The sequence below is a fragment of the Malaya genurostris genome, chromosome 3, assembly GCF_030247185.1.
Source record: "Malaya genurostris strain Urasoe2022 chromosome 3, Malgen_1.1, whole genome shotgun sequence".
In the NCBI taxonomy this organism is placed as follows: Eukaryota; Metazoa; Arthropoda; class Insecta; order Diptera; family Culicidae; genus Malaya; species Malaya genurostris.
This window is the reverse complement of record NC_080572.1, coordinates 2,118,443-2,143,406: the sequence shown is the minus strand read 5'-3', so window position 1 is coordinate 2,143,406 and position 24,964 is coordinate 2,118,443. Positions and strand designations below refer to the sequence as shown.

At 39.6% G+C, this 24,964-nt stretch overlaps 1 protein-coding gene across 6 annotated transcripts in view; it reads right to left on the bottom strand.

Moving 5' to 3' along the window:
• Positions 1 to 24,964, bottom strand: part of LOC131437093 (protein kinase C, brain isozyme-like) — a 122,654-nt gene that overhangs the window by 21,424 nt on the left and 76,266 nt on the right. For 4 of the 6 annotated variants that reach the window (XM_058606192.1, XM_058606189.1, XM_058606190.1 and 1 more), the window contains exons 4-5: positions 21,801 to 21,883; positions 20,841 to 20,952 (exon numbers count right to left, since the gene is read on the bottom strand). In XM_058606192.1, the coding sequence (XP_058462175.1) occupies positions 20,841 to 20,952; positions 21,801 to 21,883 (195 nt within the window). Of the gene's footprint in view, positions 1 to 11,411; positions 11,599 to 20,840; positions 20,953 to 21,800; positions 21,884 to 24,964 lie in introns of all 6 variants that reach the window. The other 2 variants (XM_058606193.1, XM_058606194.1) reach the window with 2 other exon arrangements.

The window sequence follows — 24,964 nt, the reverse complement described above, 5'->3', positions numbered from 1 at the left end:
GAAACGTTAAGAATGTAATTTCTCATCATATTCACTTTTAAAATCAAATACCATAGTAGGTCTTCATAACTTGTCGTTCTAATTTTCTGTGTACTAGAAATTTCTACTTTCAAAGTGATAACTCGGTTGAAATACAAAACAGAAACTGATCCTGAAAAATCCGGTCAGGATACACAATAAAAGCAGATTCACCAGTCTGTGAAATTTAGGAAACCCTGTGAAATGAAATCCATTTCAATGCACAGACGCAATAACGGAGTAGAATCGTTAGACCATGCCTGAGGTGGATTCCGCTCGAAACACAGTGTTTATTTTTCTATGTTATCAAATTCCACAAAAATATTCGAAGCAAAGGCAAGTCAAGCAATAATGCTAACTTAAAAAAATACGCTTCACTATTATCCAAGTGAGCCATGAAGCGTTCTGTCTGACTTTTTTTTCGTTGCCATAGTAGCATTCAAATAGCATAGTCGCCTGCTTTCATGAAACATTGAAACTGGAAAGATAATAAAAAACATTGAAACCGGAACGATAATTTAGAGCTCATTGTCTCAGGCTATTTCGAAGTGGTTGCTGCTTCAGTTTTAATCTAATATAGCATCATATTTTACTTCTTTGTTTTATTCAAAGAGCCTTTCTGACCCTTATCAACAATGATCGTTATTCTAAAAATCGTCGTTGAAAGCTAATGATCGGCCACGTTGTCCTCACTTGTGGATCATTCGAATAACAAGGAACAAATTATTTTCACAATCATCACTATTAAACTCTAACCAATTGACAAGCTATTCAATCTGTCATTCGAGTATTTAGTGTGCAGATCACGGGACAATGCCGTCACTAGCCAGTTCTCCCCGGGGACTGGTCGTATCAGTCTGGCAGTGATAAAGTACGAGATGAACATTGATTCCGATCCCAATCACCATCCATCGATGCTGGGCCAACTCAATTGCGATCGACGTATGGCACAAAAAAAACAACCATCGTAACGTTCAACATATCACAGTAGGCGGTTGCTGGTTTTTCTTTGACTTTCTCTCGTCCGTCCTGACGAGACCTCGGTCTGTCGGATGCCGCGTACTGAGGTGCTACTCGGCTTCGTCCGAATACCGTAGTAGGCAGGCGAGAAGTGAGAAAAAACACACGCACTGGTGATTGATTTCAGCATTAATAAATAAAATGCTCATCAAATGATGCACTCGAGTCGTAGATCTGTCAAATGCAGAAGGCGGGAGTTTGAGAAGTTAGAACTTTTCTTCGTACGCTTATTTTTTTTTATGATGAACGAATGTTTCGTGAAAGGATTCGTTATTAATAAATCATCTTTTTCCTGATGAGCCAACTGTGCAATCTTATTAACTAAAGAACTGTTCATCGGGGACAACTGAACTTCTTATGATTTCTCGCATGCAAAGCTACACTAAATAATCTTTAAGGTACACAAACCAAACATTTTTCTATTTCGACTATATTACATCAAAATCATGCCAAGCGAAATTGAATACGCAACACTACACTAATCTAATCAATAAGAACAATCATGGCTTTCATAAACAACCGATGAACCCCTTTAAAAAAACAACGGCACCAGTTGATTGCATTGGTACAAACCGTAAAAAAACTCAAACGAATCAAACCCATTCTCAATTAGGCGAAACTGCACTCTCAATTGAACGCGTCACCGCAGGCATTTTAATTGTGATGAATGTTGCTCCCATGCGATACGGGTTTCGCTAGGTTCCACGCACGGCGGAACTGGTCCCGTTCTCTGAACGATGGCTGTTAAAAGGGGATCCAACTTTTCCAATTTCACAACCTATGAAACCTTCGCTTACATGAGAAAACTTTTCGGCAATAAATCACGAAAACCCAAGCGAGCTGTTTTCCACTTTCATAGATCGTTGTTTCTTTTTTTTTCTTCGGCAACCATAGCCCGATTCCTAGCAGGCGTTCTTGTCTACAATGAAGACGCATTCACCAGAGCAGAATGAATCGAAATTTGTTTGGCACGAATTTCACTTCTATTTCTAAAGAAAAAAATCTACTACTTGTGTGGTGCAACAAAAATTTCCACACCTATTCGGAAGCGTATTTCTGTCGTAATCGAATGCGTATACGCAATATGGTATCTAAAAAGATCAGATTACAACTGCTAAACTATCACTAGCCTGCTCTAATAAAGAAAGTCAGGAATAAAAACGCAGTGCACACTTTGTTTCTAGCCAGCAGTTGATTGAGATTGTATTCACCTCGTCTCTGACGGTTAGATAAAGCTTTTGAGGGTTGGTTAGATCTTCCATCTTGTTTTCCGTTCAACGAATAACCGAATTTAGCTGTTTTGGTATATGTTTTTCATTCGCGGTTGTTTGAGCATACATTGAAGACAGATTTTGTCAAATTGTGAAAACAGCTTTATCTCGAATGAGTACATATAATAAATTTTTTTTAATCGAGACTTTAATCAATAAATTATTGTTCGTAAAATTTTGAACATCGAAGAATCATAGTCGTAATATTGGTGCTACGATTCTATCTACACTAAGAATCCTTCCTGACCGGGACTCCGGCATGCACTTTCGTCGAATCTTCGTAACAATAATAACTGGCTAAAAACTCAAAAATATTCGATACCTATTTTTTTATTTCAATACGATACGTGGAATTTTCGAGATTTTATGAAGTTCTGCGTTCACAAAAAAGAGCCTTTTTTCAACAGTCTATACTAAAAAATCTAATGAAAATACAAAAATTCGTCGAAGACATGAAATGTGCATCTTTTCCTTAACATTCAAATAATCGATTCCCAAAAACAATTTTATTGCTTATTCAATGAAGAAGGTTACAAATTTATAAACAAATAAAAAGTTCGAACTTGGGCCTAACTTTTTTCTTTTTTTTTGTAGCTGAAGAAAGAAGACTTAAGGGTTTGACTCAATCTTGGCAAAGTCTCTGGCGGTTTTACCACAATAACGCTCATATTAACGAACACACAATCATTCTCACGTTTCAGTTCAAACTTCCTATTCTTGTAATCCTTAATTATAAAAATAGAGTAGGCAAATATTCCAGATGGTGTGAAATGGGAATCAGTGACTTTAGTGTTATACGCTTCAACTTTTGCTCAGTAAAATAACATCTATTACTCAATGGCGATGCTCGTTTGTGTTCACAATCCGAAATATTGGAATGATCTGTGTTGAATTGGAAAAAGGTTATTTAAGGCAACACTTAGGGTGACAGGCTTACCCCCACTTCCCCTACTGGTTTCTTTCAACAGATGCCACAGAACTACAAAAGAGCCGTGTAATTTGCAACCAACAACATTTATATATCTGCCAAGCATTTTGCTAGTATTTATTCGAGCAATCTCACTTCAAGTAGCGATACGGAAATGTTGTTTCGAATGTTTCAATTGACATGATAATCTGGAACATTTCTATTTTTACCCCGGAGATGGTTGAATGCGTTGCGAAAAAACTGAAAAGCTCATTTTCTCCTGGTCTCGATAGTTTACTCGCCGTATTAATGCTGTGGTATTTCCTTTCTCGATCATTTCAGTTAGTAAAATTTTTGCGGACATGGAAACAATCATATATTTGCCCAATAATTAAAAATAGCGATCGTCGTAATGTGGCAAACTATTGTGGTCGCATAACTAATCTTTCCGCTTCATCGAAACTTTTGAAGATTATTGTGAGTGTTTTTATACTAGATCGAGCAAGGAATTATATCTCATACGATCCACATGGATTTATGCCAGGAAGATCAGTTGCAACAAATCTGCTTACATTGACGTCAAAGTGTATTGCCAGCATGGAAGCTATAGATCAGAATGAGGTCGTTTACACGGATCCAAAAGCTGCTTTCGACAAAATTGACCACACAAAACTTCTCGGTAAATTATCTCGTTTCGGATTCTCTGCACATCTTGTGTTCTGCTTAAGCTCATAACTCTCCGGGAGAGCTCTACGAGTAAAATTAAGCTAAAGTACATCATCTCAATTCTCTAACAAATCAGGAGTTTAACACCTTTACTTTTCGTGTTATTTTTCAGTGATGTCCTATTTGATTTGTGAAATAGTTAGAAACTGATATATGCAGACGACTTGAAATTGTATCTCGTTATTCGTACTGTAGACGTTCGTAGATTGGCGTAGCCGAAACGAACTTTTGAGGTCCTCACTGTTTGAAGTACTTGTGTTGTTCACTTGTCTGGCCTATTCTAGAGAATGCCTCAGTAGTTTGGATTCCTAACTAACTTGCGTGGAGTTTACGAATTTCAATAACAATATGTTCGTCTGTCATTACGAAACTTACCTTGATAAAACCCTGCAAGTCTGACTGATGTCAACTATTAGGAAGCGACACGCTGCATCGGCATCGAAAAATCCAAGCAAAGCAAAGTCTTGGTATTAAATTCCTTTTGTTGAAGAATTTGGCCTTTCTGTTTCAACAGACTTTGTTAGCGATTGTTAGCGTACAGAATCATTGAATGGCTAATACTACCATCTTACTGGCACTACGAATCCTTCCAGGTCGGGGCTCGAACATATAACAGCTCTGGCTGCTCGGACATCCATGGAAGTTGACCATCAATCTCGACTTCCCTCTCTGAGCAGCCTAGATAGCCGTGTATTGTCGGTAGCGGTTTCCCAACTGGCTAAGAATAACACTACGATCCACCTGTACCGTTGGTATAAGTCTACCAAACAGGTATCCGGCGGAATTATTTTTTACCAAAAATTGATCCACTGGTTTCCTGTTCCATGACGTAAAAGGCCACAAAAATTGGAACTCCTAAGTCAAGGTGTATTTCCGTGCCGATGACTGAATGGCTGCAGGGGGTTAAACAATGCAGTCGTGAACGGAATATCTTACGGTTTTCCCTTACTGTGTTAAGCGAAGCTCTGGCACAGTGGATGACTTCTTTCTTCGCAACTCGTGGGATTTGAATGATTAAAACATTTAAAAAAAATTTTACATCGTTCGCTATAGGCGATTATAATCCAATATATTTGGTTTCTTCTAGTTGTTGTACGATAAATGCTGGAGATGGAGTATTCATTACTCTAATTGATAATGTTTAGAGTAGCACAAATCAATCTCCAGCATGAACGTACAGCAACTATAAATCTATCCAGACTTCTGCAAGAAGGTAAAGCTTCTATAGCTTTGGTTCAAGAACCATTTTTCCAAAAGGGAAACTTCTACGTTGGAAAATTGTTAAACTCAGTCTTTGTTGCCTTCAACAAGAACGGTATGACTAATCCACGTGAAATGCCTCGAGCATGCATACTTGCAAATAGTGCTCTCGATGTTTCTCTCATATCGGAGCTCAAAACTCGGGATATTTGTGCTGTCACAGTTGGTATGACTATTAATGGCATAGACAGAAAATATGTCTATTGTTCGGCATATTTGCCGCATAACCAACCTTCGCCAAGCGATGACTTCAAAAAGATTGTATGATACTGCTTCAAAAGTGATTTACCGCTTGTAATCGGCAGTGACATAAATGCTCACCATATCATTTGGGGCAGCACAGATATTAATTCGAGAGGCTCTGATATGATGGAATTTGTGAGCAGTACAAACCTGCACATAGTCAATGCAGGAAATCGTCCAACTGAAGATCTGGAAGAGAGTTTGGGTCGGGGGCGTTCGTGTCGGCTCGAAGGGCTTACAAAAATGCTCTTCGATCGTCTGAGCGAAGTGGTTTGAAAAGCCTTTGCACAAATGTCTCTAGTCTCAACGAGGCTAGCAGATTAAATAAGTTACTTAGTTAGTCTAAGGACTTTAATGTCATTTTCTTAAGAACTTCAGATGGTGAGCAATTGTCTGATGAAGGTGATGTACTTCACTATCTTTTTAACACTCACTTTCCAGGTTGTATGGATCCATCACCGACAGCTCTTCCCGAGACTTTTTCAGGTAGTTACGATTCTTGGGCCCTTGCTCGAAGCGTTGTGACGATTGAATCGGTCAAATGGGCAGTTGAGAGTTTTGCTCCGTACAAATCTCCTGGAAAGGATGGAGTTTTCCCAGTGTTACTGCAGAAAGGGTATGAACATTTCAAACATGTTTTGAAAAAATACTTACTTTTAGTCTTGCGACAGGATATATTCCAAGAGCCTGTCAGGAAATAATTGTCAAATTTATTCCCAAAGGCGGTCGCGACACTTATGAGGAAGCGAAGAGTTTCAGGCCTATCAGTCTTAGCTCATTTCTTCTTAAAACAGTGGAACGCATAGTCGATCACTATATCAGGAATGTTAGTTTGGGCGATCATCCGCTACATGGAATGCAACATGCTCACCAGCGTGGAAAGTCCACTACAACCCTGTTACATGATGTTGTGTACAACATTGAAAAAGCTTTCTCACAAAAGCAATCTTGCTTGGGAGTTTTCCTAGATATTGAAGGTGCCTTTGATAACGTGTCTTTCAATTCAATTCTGGAAGCAGCCCGTGGTCATGGCATACCTTCAAGTATCACAAATTGGATACACGCAATGCTCAGTAATCGACTTCTTTGTTCATCGCTTCGGCAAGCAGAGATTAGAAAGCTGAGTGTCTGTGGGTGTCCTCAAGGTGGTGTACTATCCCCACTTTTATGGACGAACTTTTGGAAAATCATGGGGACTCAAACCCAGATCCATTCATTGGATCTACACAACTATTGTTAGACCAATTTTAGCATATGGATGTCTTGTATGGTGGCCGAAAAGAGAAGTCGCGACAGTTCAGTCAAAGCTAAATCATCTCCAAAGGATGGTCCTAATGGCGATGACAGGAGCATTCACGACAACTCCTACTGCTGCTCTAGAGGCTCTACTGTGCATTAAACCACTACATGTGTTCCTAAAACAAGAAGCATTATCTTGTGCATACCGTCTTAAGGTTACAGGGCTTTGGAACAGTAACCCATTAGATTATGCTACCAGCCACAATCGCTTGTGGTCTCAAATGGTTACGTGGGATGAGTATTTACTCGCTCCTAGTGACCTAACTCTCACATGCAGTTTTCCTTTCAAAACATTCAATGTGAGCTATCCTCTTTGTGAGGAATGGTTGTCTGGTTGTCTGGAACGACAACTTGATGAACACATAGTTTGTTATACGGACGGTTCTCTGTTGAATGGTCGTGCTGGTGCTGGTGTCTACTGTCGTGAAATGAGGCTGAAGCAGTCTCATTCACTTGGTAGATACTGTACTGTGTTCCAAGCAGACATCTACGCGATTCTGTGTGGAGTACAATCGGCACTTCAGCAGAGGATCTGTGGTAAACGAATTTATTTTTGTTCCGACAGTCAGACAGCCTTAAAAGCGCTCAGTTCGAATGACTCACGGTCGAATCTAGTGATCGCATGTCGAACTCAAATTGAAGACCTCAGCATTTCAAATGCTGTTTACTTCTTATGGGTACCCGGCCATTCTGGTATTACTGGAAATGAATGGGCTGATGAGTTGGCTAGAGCTGGTGCAACGAATGATTTCGTTGGTCCTGAACCAGCTTTACAACTTTCAACTAGTTGGATAAAGCACAAGATTCGTTCTTGGGCTGCATCCAAACATGCCAGCTACTGGCGCAGCTTGCAAACTTGCGCTCAGACAAAAGCATTTCTACCAGATTTAAATCTGAAAATGTCAAAGTGTCTACTGCATTTCTCCAAGCATCGTTGCAGTATTCTGGTCAGAGCTCTGACTGGACATTGCAAACTCAATTATCACATGGCTACTATTCAACGTGCTGAGTATTATTTGTGTGATTTGTGTGAATGCGATTATGGTACTTTATATCATCTGATATGTAACTGTCCCGCATTGACGCAGCTACGTATCCGGGTTTTTGGTTCTCCATACATGGTTGAGTCTGTGTATGCAGAGCTAAAATTGAAGGATATTCTCCCGTTTCTCACCCAATGTGGTAAGGAGCTATAGTCAGAAGGGTTCATCGTTCTTCCTGGAGTGAATGAATCCTTTCTGTACTCACCTTAAATAGGGTTTAGCATATTGTTTGGCATCCTTCAGGGGGTACCGAATTTAGTTCTGCTCGTACATACTGCGAATCGTTCTGCATTCTTCCGGGAGTGCAGAATGGTGTCGCTTTTGTAAGATCTCTAAATCCTCTCGGGGGTTGGAGGTTTTATTAACAGCAGACTGTTCGGGACCTCGTAGAGGTTCAGAATTTACTTCTGCTTCCACTAAATGTGATCTCCAGCAGACTGTTCAGCATCCCTTAGGAGTGAAGAAAAACACATAAAAGCAGAATGTGTGTTTTTGTGTCGTCAATTTTTCCCATCCTCCTAGTCCAACCATTACCATTTCCTTTCAATCCTTCCCTTTTATAAAGGGTGATTTTTTAAGAGCTTGAGAACTTTTTTAAACAATAAAACGCATAAAATTTGCAAAATCTCATCGGTTCTTTATTTTAAACGTTAGATTGGTACATGACATTTACTTTTTGAAGATAATTTCATTTAAATGTTGACCGCGGCTGCGTCTTAGGTGGTCCATTCGGAAAATCCGCTTTTTTATCGACAAATTTTGTTCAGCGATGAGGCTCATTTCTGGTTGAATGGCTACGTAAATAAGCAAAATTGCCGCATTTGGAGTGAAGAGCAACCAGAAGCCGTTCAAGAACTGCCCATGCATCCCGAAAAATGCACTGTTTGGTGTGGTTTGTACGCTGGTGGAATCATTGGACCGTATTTTTTCAAAGATGCTGTTGGACGCAACGTTACAGTGAATGGCGATCGCTATCGTTCGATGCTAACAAACTTTTTGTTGCCAAAAATGGAAGAACTGAACTTGGTTGACATGTGGTTTCAACAAGATGGCGCTACATGCCACACAGCTCGCGATTCTATGGCCATTTTGAGGGAAAACTTCGGAGAACAATTCATCTCAAGAAATGGACCGGTAAGTTGGCCACCAAGATCATGCGATTTGACGCCTTTAGACTATTTTTTGTGGGGCTACGTCAAGTCTAAAGTCTACAGAAATAAGCCAGTAACTATTCCAGCTTTGGAAGACAACATTTCCGAAGAAATTCGGGCTATTCCGGCCGAAATGCTCGAAAAAGTTGCCCAAAATTGGACTTTCCGAATGGACCACCTAAGACGCAGCCGCGGTCAACATTTAAATGAAATTATCTTCAAAAAGTAAATGTCATGTACCAATCTAACGTTTAAAATAAAGAACCGATGAGATTTTGCAAATTTTATGCGTTTTATTGTTTAAAAAAGTTCTCAAGCTCTTAAAAAATCACCCTTTATATCGGGAAAATGATGCTAAAAACAAATTGCTCTGATTCCTGATTCCAATTTGTTCTGAATCCTGATGCATTAAACCGCCGGCCCGGGACAAATCCAGCAAACATTATTAAAAGCTAACCCGGGTTGGAGGTTCAATGCATAGGGCACTGGTCTAACAAACCAGTTGTCGTATGTTCGAGCCCCGACCTGGAAGGATTCGTAGTGTCAGTAGGATCGTAGCACCACCAGCCATGCAATGGTTCTATACACTCTGAATCGGCTGCGAAATCTGTTGAAACAGAAGGTCAAATTCCACTACAGGAATGTAATATCAAGGCTTTGCTTTATTATTAAAAGCAAAACTGATCAATGGAGAAATTGAAGCTCCTGGAATGCGCTCTAAAGTAAATTTTCAGATACCGAATAGGACACTACGGAATACAACCCTAATTCAGCAGAGATTTCATAGGACTTGTTTTGGATTTTCGCGCCCGTTTCAGAATGACAAACTAACTGTTGACTCAAATGGGGTTTTCCACACTCTGATGGTTCGTTTAGATTTTGTATCCGATGGACAAATAGATTAATAAATATCTTGCCAATGATGCAGCAGCTCGCGGAATGTACTTTACTTCCAAGTCGTATAAATGTTTTACTTAAACTTATAATTGTGAGTCAAAAAACACTCGAACCATACCAGCTTCAGGAAACAGAAATCAGTAATACCACTAACTTAGCCCTAGATTATAATTTCATAAATATTGTGGGGTTTTTGGGTTGAATGTCAGTCTAACTTCGAAGGGTGTCGCAATTTTAGCCGTGCAGGTTGACGCATCTTAATTATGAACAAGTTTTTTCGAAGCATTCGACCCAAAAACCCGAAGTTGGTTGATAAAATAACAAATCTGTTTCCCTGCATCCTTTGATATTGAAAAAAAATTAGCAAACAAGTTGTAGTATGCTCGAGTTATGACCTATAATAATTCTTAGTGCCAGCACTAATCAGTCAATTACTGACGAACCGAAACAGAAGGTTCTCGTTGAACCGTGGAACTGCAGCGAATCTAACCGCATTCCATACTCGACGAAACGGTATTCGGTAAAATGAACCGGACTCGTTGAACAAACACTCATTGTCACCGGAACACGCACGGTATATGATACGGGAAATCTCGATTATTTATTGAATACAGAAACAAGCACTATGAAAATGGTACATATGAAAAATTTCACAACATGCATGTCTACTTTCCAGAGCATCGATGAAATCTGACACGTTTGTATGATACAAAACTCATAAATTCAATCGGCCTGGAGAAATTATTGGAAAACATTAAAATATAATATTCCCCCGTAACATAACATCAGCTACAAAACTGAAAACAATTCAATAAATAGTACAATGAAATTGCATCAACTGACAACTGCAGCGCCAGTGTATAATTTCTACTAACACCCTGTGAGGCCCACAACGCAATGGAACTTGCAACCAAGGAGATTATTTACAAAGAGCAATGAGCCTCGGGCTAAGCCTACTTTGACGACTCTACACACAACCAACTATAAAATAGTCTAAATGCGTTGGTACTAACCGCAATAAGGGAGTGAGGACGGTTGGTAAACATCCTTTGGCAAGTGCCATCGCTATTGTTATTATTGATGTTAAAGTTATTGTTTTTGTTTGTTGCTGAATAGTACTATTCCACTATATATAATGGGTGCATATCTAAACTATTCTAGTGGTCCACTAGCAGTGCCGTGGGCTAGGTTTTGTGGGGTGTGTATTTGTGCATGGTGCACTACGCTTTTCCGAAGCCGGCAAAAGCGAGCAAACTAATTAAGTTGAACAATTCATTCCGAGCGGGGTTGCAATTTCAAGTTGGCCATTCAATAACGAAAGAAAAGCGACGGGCGCGTCTTGAGCAGGCAGTTCTTGTGGTTTATCATTGCAGTTTATTTTTTTTGAAAATTTTCTATCGGAATATCGGACACAGCATTGAAGCGCAGGGACGATAGGGAAAGTTAGGGTAAAGTTGAATGACAAAACGAAAAGAAGAAGTTGGATTTTCAAGCGCAGAAACAAAGTTTTCGGTGAGCTGATGGGTACGGGTAGGATTTGCGTGTTTGTATAACTGAAAGATAGAGCGGAGAATACCTTGGCATTTTAAACCTTGATGCGCAATCCCGTGCAGCATCGAACCACAGTGATCGCAAAAGGTTGGTGTAATGAAAGTATATCCTTGCCATTTATGCGGGTTTTGTGCCTACAGGAGAAAGAGAGAAAGATAACAAAAAGGAAGAAAACGAGAGAGAGAGAGAGAGAAAGACAGAGAAAATACCGCCTTCGTGGATGGATGTGGTGGGGAAGAAAAGAGATAGAGAAAAAAAGTTTTGATCGTAAAAAATAATAGCAGTTGCTAGATGTATGGGAAAAGGTGAGAAGAAAAATTATCGGTGCGTCATGTGACATAGCAACACGGCGGCAAAGTAGGCCTTTCTATCGATATCAGGCTGTTGGCGTCAATTGGGTCAGCGTGCGAGAGGCGTCTAAGCTGCTAGTACTACGTGGAATGGGTCAGGAATCAGGCCTGCTGATTGACACATCCAACAGATAATTTTCCATGGCCAACTATTTCTCATGTCGTGTTAGGCTGTACATATATAATTTTAATATGACGTCATGAGAAGGAAACTGCCTACGTCTTTCAGGTGCTGCTGCGCGTTTTCCTGTATCTTTTAAATCCTAACTGAGTATGATTGGAAAAAAAGGAATTGTAAAACTACACCTGGCAATCGGTAACCTAATGATTTGCCCTAGATACGGCTAGACCATGTATACCCAGCTTATCACTAAAACAACTGCTCCTTTGAACGTGATTAAGCATTTTTCTATAACTACAGTTCATTAAAAAAAAGGCAAGCTAACAATCGAACTATACTACGTAATAAAAATAATTAAAACAGTAAACTCTCACAAATGGAAATACGACAATATTTATCAATAAGATGGAAAATAGACGAATTCCTTTGTTATTCACAGATCCGTTTCGGATCCAACTTGTCATTGCAAGCGCTTATTTCGATCTAAATAACAATATGATGCTAAATGTAGCTTATGATAATGACTTTGATGTGACACCTCGTTCCGTAGAGAACCATGATTGCAATACCCAGTTACACTACATTTAATTATGTTCTACTAACAGTAATCAACATATAACTTGAGATAGTTTTTCAATTAAATAAACAATCCATAAGCGGTGTTATTGATGTACGTTTATGAAGGTGTGAGTTAGTTGTAAATTGTCCTTAGTCTACAGTGTAAAGTTTTAATACATCCTTGCAGAGTGGGCTGATTGCTGAGTCAGTAGAAAGGGTACAAATTAAATTTTAGAATGGTAATAATAAACAGCTTCGTAATTACATCGAATTAACAATTTTATGACTGAACGGTGCGTACACACTCATTAAACTGATTACACATGTCCACCTGTACGTTACCACATGATCGGTATGAAAAGACTCGCAGCAATTCAGCTGACATTCATGAACCATTTAAACTCAACCGCATGAAACGTGAACACATTAGTCCATCAAGCCCAACCGACATAGCAATGGCAGCGGCAATCGCACAGAACAGAACCGTGCTAATTTTGTAACGTCAAAATTTATTATGCCTAAGTTCCGCTCGCAATCACCATCGGCGTTTCTCCTCTATTCGTAGATCTCACATCTAAATTGATCGACAACGTTCGCTGGAAAGATGTGCCACATTTACTGCGAATGAATATGCTAACCAATCTGTTTTCCGTCACTTGTATCAGTTGCATCAGAATTTGTACTATTAAATTTCACAGCCTACTACAGTGCTGCGATGAGTACCGTTTCTCAGACTCAGTGCTTTGTTTTACTTTTAAAATAGATTATTAAATATTGATCTTCATAAAGTTTTATTTTTAATTCCATGCTTCAAATATAAGCAAGTAATTTTACAAAAAATTTTTATCTGGGGTATTTTTTGGTCATTTTTTTTACTTTCCTTTTTTCATATTTCCCGAATGATTGCAACACTTACAACAGGCTGTAACTTATTCTCCCCCAATTAACAGGAAACACAGAAACTGCGAAAATTTCGAAAAATAATGCCCAAAGTGGGTTTAGATTTTGAAAAAAAATATCGGATTCGGGTGGGGTACGGACATGATTATTATTTTCCATCGACAACAAATGCCTGAACAGAAATTGTACATAAGATAAGTTCAGAAGGTTTATTTCTTCAAGAAGAATGTTCAAATACGCTTGATGCGAAGTAAAATATTCGTCACTACGAACATAATCAATACTGACTGCTTCCAAAAATGTTTAAGTGCAACACAATGAACATGTTTTAGTGCAACACAATGAAAAACTATTATTTAGTTTCGTTTAGCTTCATGCACCTTTTAAAAAGCTCGCTGAAATTCAACGAGGCTAATTTTGCTTATTTTGTTACTAAGGGCATGAACTCACCGAACTGTCCTGAATCAAAACCGATTGCACCGTAAGAACTAAAATATACTCAGATGAAAGTTAATGATTAATGGCCTCAAAAGTGAATAAACTTGTAGGGACTTTTGTCATATAACCTTGAATAATAGATTCACTACATGCAAACTGAGGTTGGAATCCATAAAACTGACCTGACTCACTTAATATTTGAATTAAAAAGAAACACAGGTTCAAAGTTAAAGACCATTCGTAACCGAATGTTCGAAGTGAGCACACGCGTTTTTTAACAATCGACATCGGTAAGACGAAGGTGCCTATCACAGCAGAGGCTGTAGTATAGGCATTAAATAAAAGTGATAAAAAGTAGCATCCCCGCAAGTGAGTTCTGTCTGTGCACCGGTTTTGTATCGGTATCGACAGTAGACGCTATTGTGCTATCCTCGGGCAGCAGTTATTTCTATTGTTTGCTACCCGCATCGCAGCAGCCAAATCCTGAGTCAAGGTCACGCTGAAGCACAACGAAGGAGTGAAGGAGCAACTCACCTAACAGCTTACCGTGACATACTGTTAAGTATTTTCTCAAACTTTTTCTTTCAACTTTTACTATTCATATATTTTCTTTTCATTTTATTTCTTTCTTTTTCATTTCAAGTGCGGGAGACTTCTTTACTCCCGCACTTTAAATATGAATATTGATGACAGTGGGGGTGTCTCGGAGGAGGGCGAAGCTGAACGAATGAACGAAGAACATTTAGAGGCTGAGTTTGCTTCCGAGATGCCATCTACTCCTCCTATACCATCTCCCCCTCCGATACCATCTCCCCCTCCGATACCATCTCCCTCTCCGATGCCATTTCCCTCTCCGATGCCTCCATCTCCCTTTAAGATATTGCCTGCTCGCCAAAAAGTTTACCAAGACGATGGCTCGGGGGGTCCGTGGGTGGTATACTTCCGGCCCAAATTAAAGTCTCTCAGAGTTTTAAATATTGCTCGGGACCTGGAAAAACATTACTCGGCAATAAAAACAATAGATAAGGTTTCGCCAAACAAGTTACGCGTTGTTGTGTCCGACCTGAAGCAAGCAAACGGGATTGCTACCAACGAGTTGTTCACGAAGGAGTACCGCGTGTACGTCCCGTCTCATGTGGTGGAGATCGACGGTGTGGTCCGTGACGAAAGTCTGACAATCGAAGATCTGATGAAGGACGGGGTAGGCCGTTTCAAAAACCCCGACCTTCAACCAGTGAAAATTTTGGAGTGCAAGCAATTGCACTCCAAATCGATAGATGGTAAATTTTACCAATCGGACTCATTTCGCGTGACTTTTGCCGGATCTGCACTTCCAAATTATTTGGTAGTGAGTGGAGTTCGTCTACCTGTTCGGCTGTATGTACCGCGGGTAATGCATTGTACAAGCTGCAAACAGCTAGGTCATACGGCAACCTATTGTTGCAACAAACTGCGATGCGGCAAATGCGGAGAGGCCCATGAGGACGATCTCTGCAGAAGAGCAGTGGAAAAGTGTTGCTACTGCGGGGAGAATCCTCATGATCTTTCGGTGTGCCCTACGTACATACAGCGTGCGGAGAAATTGAAGCGATCCGTGAAAGAACGTTCCAAACGTTCTTATGCGGAAATCTTAAAAAGAACCACTCCATCGACCCCTGAGAACCCGTTTGCAATCTTGCCAGTTGAAGAGGATACCTCTGACGACCCAGGCGAAGGACCTTCCTACACACAGGTTGAAGGAAGCAGGAAAAGACAAAATCTGGCTTCTCCCAAGCTTCCTCGTAAAGGCCTCAGACTGTCCTCTTCGTCACAAAAGAACCAAACGGAAACAAAAAGTGCTGACTCAAAACCGAAGCAAACACCTCCTGGGTTCAAAAAACTTAGGGATGATAAGGAGTACCCAGCACTTCCTGGGGCATCAAAAACCCCGAATGACCCCAAAGCACAACCAGAAAATCCAACAAACGCTGGATTATTGAAATTTTCTGATATCGTGGACTGGATATTAACAGCCTTCAATATTACTGATCCTCTGAAAAGCTTCCTAACTGCTCTACTGCCAACAGTAAGGACATTTTTAAAACAGTTGACTGAACAATGGCCCCTCCTTGCAGCGATCGTATCTTTTGATGGATAATTTACCACTGAGAATCGAAGATATGATCATTGTGCTTCAGTGGAATTGCAGAAGTATCATCCCAAAACTTGATTCTTTCAAACACTTAATACATACTCATAATTGCGATGTATTCTCCTTGAGTGAAACTTGGCTTACTTCTAACATCAACCTCGACTTCCATAATTTTAACATAATCCGCCTGGACCGAGAAGACTCTTATGGAGGGGTACTTTTAGGGATTAAAAAGTGCTATTCATTTTATCGTATTAACCTCCCCTCGACACCGGGAATTGAAGTTGTTGCTTGCCAAATTAATATTAAAGGCAAAGATCTATGTATAGCTTCTATCTACATTCCTCCCAGAGTCTCGATAGGGCATCGTCGGCTTGCAGACATCATAGAACTTCTTCCTTCACCGCGGCTGGTTTTAGGGGACTTTAACTCGCATGGTACAGGATGGGGCTGCTTATATGATGATAATCGTTCTTCGTTAATTCAAGATCTGTGTGACAACTTCAATTTGACAATTCTAAACACGGGAGAAATGACACGGAACCCTAGACCACCAGCACAACCAAGTGCGCTGGATTTATCCCTTTGCTCGACTTCGCTACAGTTAGATTGCAAGTGGAAGGTAATCTGTGATCCTCACGGTAGCGATCACTTGCCGATCATAGTTTCTATCACCAACCGTGGAAGACCATCGGAAACAATCAATGTTTCGTACGATTTCACACGAAACATTGATTGGAAACGTTACGCGAGCTCGATGTCTGAGAAACTGGAAACATCACAGGAGCTTCCTCCGGAGGAAGAGTATACATTTTTGGCTGGCTTGATTCTTGACACCGCAATTCAAGCTCAGACGAAACGAGTACCTAGCGCGCAAACTAGTATGCGTTCTCCCAACCCATGGTGGGACAAAGAGTGCTCAGAGCTGAAAACGAAAAAAGCTTCAGCCTTCATCTCGTTTAGAAGGAACGGAACTCCAGATAATTATCGGAAATACGCGGCGTTAGAATTTCAAATGAAAAGTCTGATTAAAGCTAAGAAACGCGGTTACTGGCGAAGGTTTGTTGACGGATTAACGAGAGAAACAGCAATGAGCACTCTTTGGAATACGGCCCGTCGCATGCGCAATCGAAATCACGCGAACGAAAGCGAGGAATATTCTAACCGCTGGATATTTGATTTCGCTAAGAAAGTATGTCCTGATTCTGTTCCGGAACAGAAGATATCCCGCGTCGCGACATTGAATACAAACGAAACACCGTTTTCGATGGTAGAGTTCTCACTTGCGCTCTTGTCGTGTAACAATAGAGCCCCGGGGTTAGACAGAATTAAATTCAACTTGTTGAAAAATCTGCCCGACTCTGCCAAAAGGCGCTTGTTGAATTTATTCAACAAGTTCCTCGAGGGTAATATTGTCCCACACGAATGGAGAGAAGTGAGAGTTATTACTATTCAAAAACCTGGAAAACCAGCCTCCGATCACAATTCGTATCGGCCGATTGCTATGCTTTCCTGTATTCGGAAATTGTTGGAGAAAATGATTCTCTTCCGTCTAGACAATTGGGTCGAAACAAATGGATTGCTTTCAGGTACACAATTTGGGTTCCGCAGGGGCAAAGGAACGAACGATTGTCTAGCGTTGCTCTCAACAGAAATTCAAATGGCATTTGCTCGTAAAGAACAAATGGCATCAGTTTTCCTCGACATCAAGGGGGCATTCGATTCAGTTTCCATTAACGTTCTATCTGAGAAGTTGCATCAGCATGGTCTTTCACCAGTTTTGAACAACTTTTTATATAATCTATTGTCCGAGAAACACATGCATTTTGAGCATGGTGATTTGACGACAAAGCGATTCAGTTACATGGGTCTTCCTCAGGGCTCATGCTAAAGCCCCCTTTTATACAACTTTTACGTAAATAACATTGATGAATGTATCAACACATCTTGCACGCTAAGACAACTTGCCGACGACAGTGTTGTGTCTATTATAGGACCCAAAGCTGCCGATCTCCAAGGACCATTGCAAGATACCCTCGACAACTTGTCGACATGGGCTTTTCAAATGGGTATCGAGTTCTCTACGGAGAAAACTGAGCTGGTTGTATTTTCAAGGAAGCGAGAACCTGCGCAATTACAGCTTCAACTAGGGGGTGAAACCATAGCTCAGGTTTTCACATTTAAATATCTCGGGGTCTGGTTCGATTCCAAAGGTACCTGGGGATGTCACATTAGGTATTTGAAACGAAAATGCCTACAGAGAATCAATTTCCTTCGTACAATAACCGGAACTTGGTGGGGCTCTCACCCAGGAGACCTGATCAGGTTGTACAAAACGACGATATTGTCAGTAATGGAATATGGATGTTTCTGTTTCCGCTCCGCTACGAATATTCATTTCATTAAACTGGAAAGAATTCAGTATCGTTGTTTACGTATTGCCTTGGGTTGCATGCAATCAACCCATACGATGAGTCTTGAAGTGCTGGCGGGCGTCTTACCGTTGAAAAACAGGTTCTGGGATCTCTCATATCGACTGCTAATCCGATGCGACATTTTGAATCCGATGGTGATAGAAAACTTTGAAAAGCTCGTCGAGCTTAATTCACAAACCCGTTTTATGTCCTTGTATTTTGACTACATGGCTCAGAATATAAATCCTTCTTCGTTTGTTCCCAATCGTGTTCATTTTGTGGATACTTCTAATTCTACTGTGTTCTTCGACACATCCATGAAAGAAGAAATTCGTGGAATCCCGGATCCTGTACGCCCTCAAGAGATCCCAAAAATTTTTAATAATAAATTTAAAGAAGTCGACTGTAATAAAATGTTTTACACTGACGGATCATATCTAGACGGGTCCACTGGCTTCGGTATATTCAATGTAAATTTCACCGCTTCCTATAAACTCAGTGATCCAGCTTCAGTTTACGTCGCAGAACTAGCTGCAATTCAGTATACCCTTGAGATCATTGACACTCTGCCCACAGATCACTACTTCATTGTATCGGACAGTCTCAGTTCCATTGAGGCTCTCCGTTCAGTGAAGCCTGGAAAGCACTCACCGTATTTCCTGGGGAAAATACGGGAACAATTGAGTGCTTTATCTGCAAAATCATACCAGATTACCTTGGTTTGGGTCCCCTCACATTGTTCCATACGGGGCAATGAGAGGGCGGACTCGTTAGCCAAGGTGGGCGCACTAGAAGGTGATATCTATGAAAGACCAATCTGCTTCAATGAATTTTTCAGTTGCTGTCGTCAGAAAACTCTAGCTAGCTGGCAGAATACATGGAATAGTGGAACTCTGGGACGATGGTTACACTCAATAATCCCACAGGTATCGACGAAAGCTTGGTTCCGGGGGTTGGACGTGAGCCGAGACTTTATTCGTGTAATGTCAAGGCTCATGTCTAATCATTATATGTTCAGCGCGCATCTCCGTCGTGTGGGGCTCGCTGAGAGTGGTGTCTGCGTTTGCGGTGAGGGTTATCATGACATCGAACATGTTGTTTGGACATGTGTCGAGTATTGTGATGCCAGGTCCCAACTCATAGGTTCCCTTCGGGCCCGAGGTATACCACCCTTCGTACCAGTCCGCGACGTCTTGGCAACTCGAAATCTTCCTTATATGACTCTCATCTATAACTTCTTGAAAACTATCAATGCTCAAATTTAGTGCTCTCCCTATCTCTTTCTCGTCTACAGCTCTACCGCACTCTTCTTTACGTTGCTGGAAGTATGGCCTGTGTAAACGATGCTTCGGAGCATGCACCTGCCTTGAACTGACTGAGTTGCTGGAAGCTATCCAAAAACGTCACATCAACGTCAGAACACACCAACGAAGCATCCCAATCCAGAATAATCTCTTCATTGCTACAAGCTGAAAAACATGAAGATTCATCGAACGCAAAATGTGTCTAAAAGATGTATGCCACAAACCAATGATGTATTCAAATTTCAATTCAATACTGTGTAGGTCCCACCCTCCCTATGTCCCCTTACTAACTGGGGAGTATGCCGCCCCGTAATACGGCATCCCTTTCTCTCTCCCTAACAACAAGACAATCGGCCACGTTAAGCTAAAGCAAATGAGCCTAATAAAAATTTTATTTGAAAAAAAAAAAAAAAAAAGTTAAAGATAAAAATTTCCATCGAAGCAAATTTCCATCGCAAACTCCACAGCCTATAAGTAGCTCGTTAAACCATGTGTCTAATTTTAACCATTGAAAAATGTAATACCCTTGAAATTGCTTCAAGAGTTTAAGGTTTTAAGAGAAAGGAAAATTCAAAAGACCTGTCAAACAGGTTGACAGGCTGGTTCGATTAGATTTGTTCTCTTTTTTACTGATTCCGCTACCAATTGAAGAGTAGATAAATTTACACATGAAATTTTCAGGTGAATAATCGGTACCATGCAATTGAACCTTCTCGTTTTTGTCCGAAAGATACAAAAACATTTCCCGTTCTTGCGTGCCTTTGGTGACGTGTTGTTTGTGTAAAAATATGCATGTGTTTGAGAGGCAAAATGCAACCTTTGTGAATAGATGTCTTTTGTCCGTGCTGGAATTTGTCGATATTAGTGTCAATACGTGATGCAATTCTAAAGTGAGCTAGAAACCAGTATGTTAGAAAAGGGCAGAACAAATTGTAAAAACACAAAGAAAGCGATAGAAAAATTGGCATCCATTACAACTGTTCAAAGCGATTAGAGTAGTAAAAACACCAAAAGATTTAGAGGAAAATTCAAGCTACCAGCGAAAGAACTCCGTTTAGCATGAATCTTGTTGTTAGACGAATTGAGTTTTTAATTGAGTTTTGCTTAACAATATCTTTAATGAGTTGAGTTTAGAAATTAGATGAAAGACGAATTGAACGAAAAACCTTACAAACAAAAAAAATAATTCAACTAAGAAAAACAGCAATTAAACGAAACAGTCATTGAACAATGATTACCTGAACACTTAAGCCCTTGGTGGATTAAACCATACAATAATGAGCCACAATGGTCGCAAAACGTGGGACTCGAATAGGTGCACTCTTTGAACTCGTGTTTGGTACGAGTATCCTTAAATCACACCAGGCGTAACAATACACAACACAATTCGTAAATTAATTAATAAATTTCTTAAGTATATTTTAAAAAAAAATCTAAACAATATCGTAAAATCTCATAAAATAAAAATCCTAGTGTTTGTGAAAATTGTATTCGAAAAAATAACCATAGAACATAGATTTACCGAATCTGTTTGTGATCGCAAGTGTTGTTTCATCTGAGAACATGATTGATGATTTCTATTCTAGTTGCTGTCTGACTAATGGTTTCATTCCTTACGTCTATTGACAATCCGGTAGAATTGGAATAGCAAAATGCTTTCACTAGTCTAATCAAGTAATTGCAATGACGCGCAAAAAAATACTGTCTTTCGATGCCGTCGACAAGTAACTCTCTAACTATTACACCATTCAAAGCCGTTCCAACTGTGAAATGTCGGGAAAGCATAACCGACTGTATTACTTCAATGCATGAAACAATGATGAAAAACGAAATTTACTCTCTGCATTTTCTACTAGTGAACATCAACGATGCATGCGATTTGTTTCAGTCTTTTATTCAATAAATTTGCCAAGCCGCGAAAATATCAAACTCAATCATGTTATCTGCAAAATTGGTTTTTTTTAAATCAAAATAAATAAATATGAAATCCCTTCTAATAGTTACTACTTCTTTTCGCAATACATTTTTTTATCGCGTAACTGTTGTTGCACCTTTAAACAACTTTGCATTGAATTCGATCAAAAAAAAAATTATTTCTTCTGTTTCTTTTTCTTCGATGACAAATAAGCTGCTTGTTAGAGTATAAGTTGGCAGCAGAACTAGTAAAAAATAGTAACAAGAAAGACGTTTCAACTTACATCTGAGTCTGCTCCCTTATCGGCTCCCGGACACTTGAAGGTCACGTACTCGTGGCATCGTTTGTGGACGACAAATGAGCAAACTGAAATAAGAATATAAAAACAAAAATGACTATTTGTTCGTACTTCAACAAAGTAGGTTTATCGATTTTTTGTTATTTGGTTTTAGTTGCCGTCTAATATCTACTATATCGATTTTTTTTTTGGTTCCGAACGTTGAACAACCATTTGATCGATTTTTTTTTAATATTGTATGACATTATTTCTGCATTCTAAGTTTCAGACAAAATACACTTTTTCAGTTGATAGTCATAGATTTCCTGCGAAAGTAGAGATAGCATAAGATTGGGCGGTTGTTCGTCGTTTAATTGTCTTTCACAGTGAAAACCTATGAAATTTCAATCAACTTTCCATACTTGCTTACCTTCAGTTTCGGCCCACAATTCTCATTGTGGAGTATTTAAGTATAATCTTAATTTTTCAGATACATCAAACATGCAATGTGTTGTAGATTAGCTCGATTCTAAATGCAAAGCTGAGCTGTTATACACATTTTTTAATTAGATGTTGAACATAGCTACTCAAAGACTATGAAGATCAGTATGAGATATTCGAAGAATTATTATCTTGCTGTACAGCAAGAACTAGAACAACCCATAGCTTTGGAGCTTCAAACTGCTTATGTTCAATTTAATTTGTTCTCAGTCGTTCATGAACTTCGTTGAAAAAATAAGTTGAAATCTTCATGAGCAAACAGAAGCTAATACCAGTTATACCGGTATGAAGCAGTGTTTTGCCTTTCTCTATAGAAAGGTATTAAAATTGCTGAAAAAAACAGACTTTCGAACGCAACATCGGAGACCCATAGTGTTATATACCATTCGACTCAGTTCGACGAGATCGGAAAATGTATGTGTGTGTGTGCACACTTTTAGGAGATATTTGAATGTGCTCAATTTTCTCAGAGATGGCTGAACGGATTTTAACAAACTTGGGCTCGTTTGAAAACTACTATCGGACCATTGATCAAGTTCGAAGATCAAATGGTTGTGACTTTTGGTTCCAGATATATGATGGTATATGTGACGTAACCGACAAAACACGTTGATTTTTACTGCTCTTATATATGGGTGCAAAAATTTTGGGATCACCTATATTTTTGTTAAGCTCTAGTGCTCAAAAGTTTAAGCACCTCGAAAAAAGCCTTCATGCAAAATTTGAGCTAAATCGGACATGCGTAAGGGGTGCTGCCCGGTGGTAAAGGTTTGACAATTTTCGATCTTGAAAAAGCACCATAGGGGAGAGTAAATGAAATTTGCAAAATCGAAAATTTTTTTTGATACCGAAACTCTTAAAACTGCATAAAACATCGAAATTTAGTGTCATCTCAAAAAAATTTTTGTTTGAAAAAATCAACTTTCTAGGACTATTTTGATATTTTTTCGAAGTCCCAAAAAGTCTATTTTTTCAATTTTTTTTTTTCGAGATGACACTAAATCTCGACGTTTCATGCAATTCTAAGCCTTTTGGCATCAAAATTTTTTTTTTCGATTTCGAAAATTTCATGTACTCCCCTTTATTGTGATTTTTCAAGATATATGAAAATTCCACTAAGTGGACTAAGAAGGCTTTTTTTTACATTAGCATCACTGATACAAATGTCAAGCACTAGTTTGGAAAAATGATGCTGACTGTGTGACATAAACACTGAAGCATGCTTTTGTGAACTACTCGAATCAATCTGAATCAATTGGTGTCAAAACTAGTATCCAAAATTATTTAATAAAAGTATGAAACATACATTCCTGAGACTGTTATGAAAGAAGAGAAAGGCATTATCACACCACTAGGTGGATTAAGAAGGTTGTAAGGTTGGAATTTTGTGAATTCTAAACGTAAATCTTCATCAGTTCCTTCATCTGTTTGTTACGATGGTGTTGTATCCAAATCAACATTGGAGACTTGCGACTTGTTTGCAAAGTTCTTTGCTTCGGTATTTGCTGGAAATACTGCCTCTGATATCGAAGCTAAGGTTGCAGCGTTGGATGTTCCTGAGAACTTAGTGCACATCGACACTTTCGATATTACTCCTGATATGGTTGTTGCAGCGGCAAAGAAATTGAAACGTTCATTCTCGATCGGGCCTGATGGTATACCAGCAGCAGTCTACAGCAACTGTGCAACTGTTTTAGCCGTTCCTCTCTGCTTGATATTCAACAGATCATTTGAGGAAGGAATCTTCCCGACAATTTGGAAGCAGTCTTATATGTTTCCCGTGTACAAAACCGGTGATCGTAATAATGTAAGGAATTACCGTGGTATAACGAATTTGTCTGCTGCATCAAAACTCTTCGAAATAATAGTGAGCAATGAGTTGTTCTCTCGTACAAAACATTACATCTCAGTTGATCAACACGGCTTTATGCCCGGGCGTTCGGTCAGTACTAATCTTCTGGATTTTACCTCGACCTGTATTTCACGTTTGGAGGAAAAAGTACAAATTGATGCCGTATATACTGATCTAAAAGCGGCATTCGATCGAATTGATCACCGTATTCTTTTGTGCAAGTTATCGCGTCTGGGCGCAACACAAAAGTTCATTGACTGGCTTTGCTCTTACTTAAGTGGTAGAGTCTTACGAGTCAAGCTTGATTCCTGTATGTCATCCTCGTTCTCGAACATATCTGGTGTACCTCAAGGCAGCAACTTGGGTCCACTTATGTTCTCGCTGTTTTTTAATGACGCTATTTTGCTGCTCGATAGTGGCTGCAAATTAGTTTACGCCGACGATTTGAAACTTTACCTTGAGGTACGCTCTATTGACGACTGCGTGCGTCTTCAGAAGCTTCTGGATGAATTTGTTACCTGGTGTCGAAGGAACTGGCTTATAGTCAGCATAGCAAAATGTCAGGTCATAACATACCACCGAATTTTGAATCCATTACTTTTTGACTATAAAATTGACGGACAAACGCTTCAAAGAGTTGACCTTGGTGTTTTGTTGGATTCCAAACTAACTTTTAATTTACATCGTTCCACATTAATTACAAAAGCGACTCGACAATTAGGATTTATTGCTAAGATCGGACGTGATTTTAAGGATCCATATTGTTTGAAGGCATTATACTGCTCGCTAGTTCGGCCTATACTTGAAAATGCTAGCA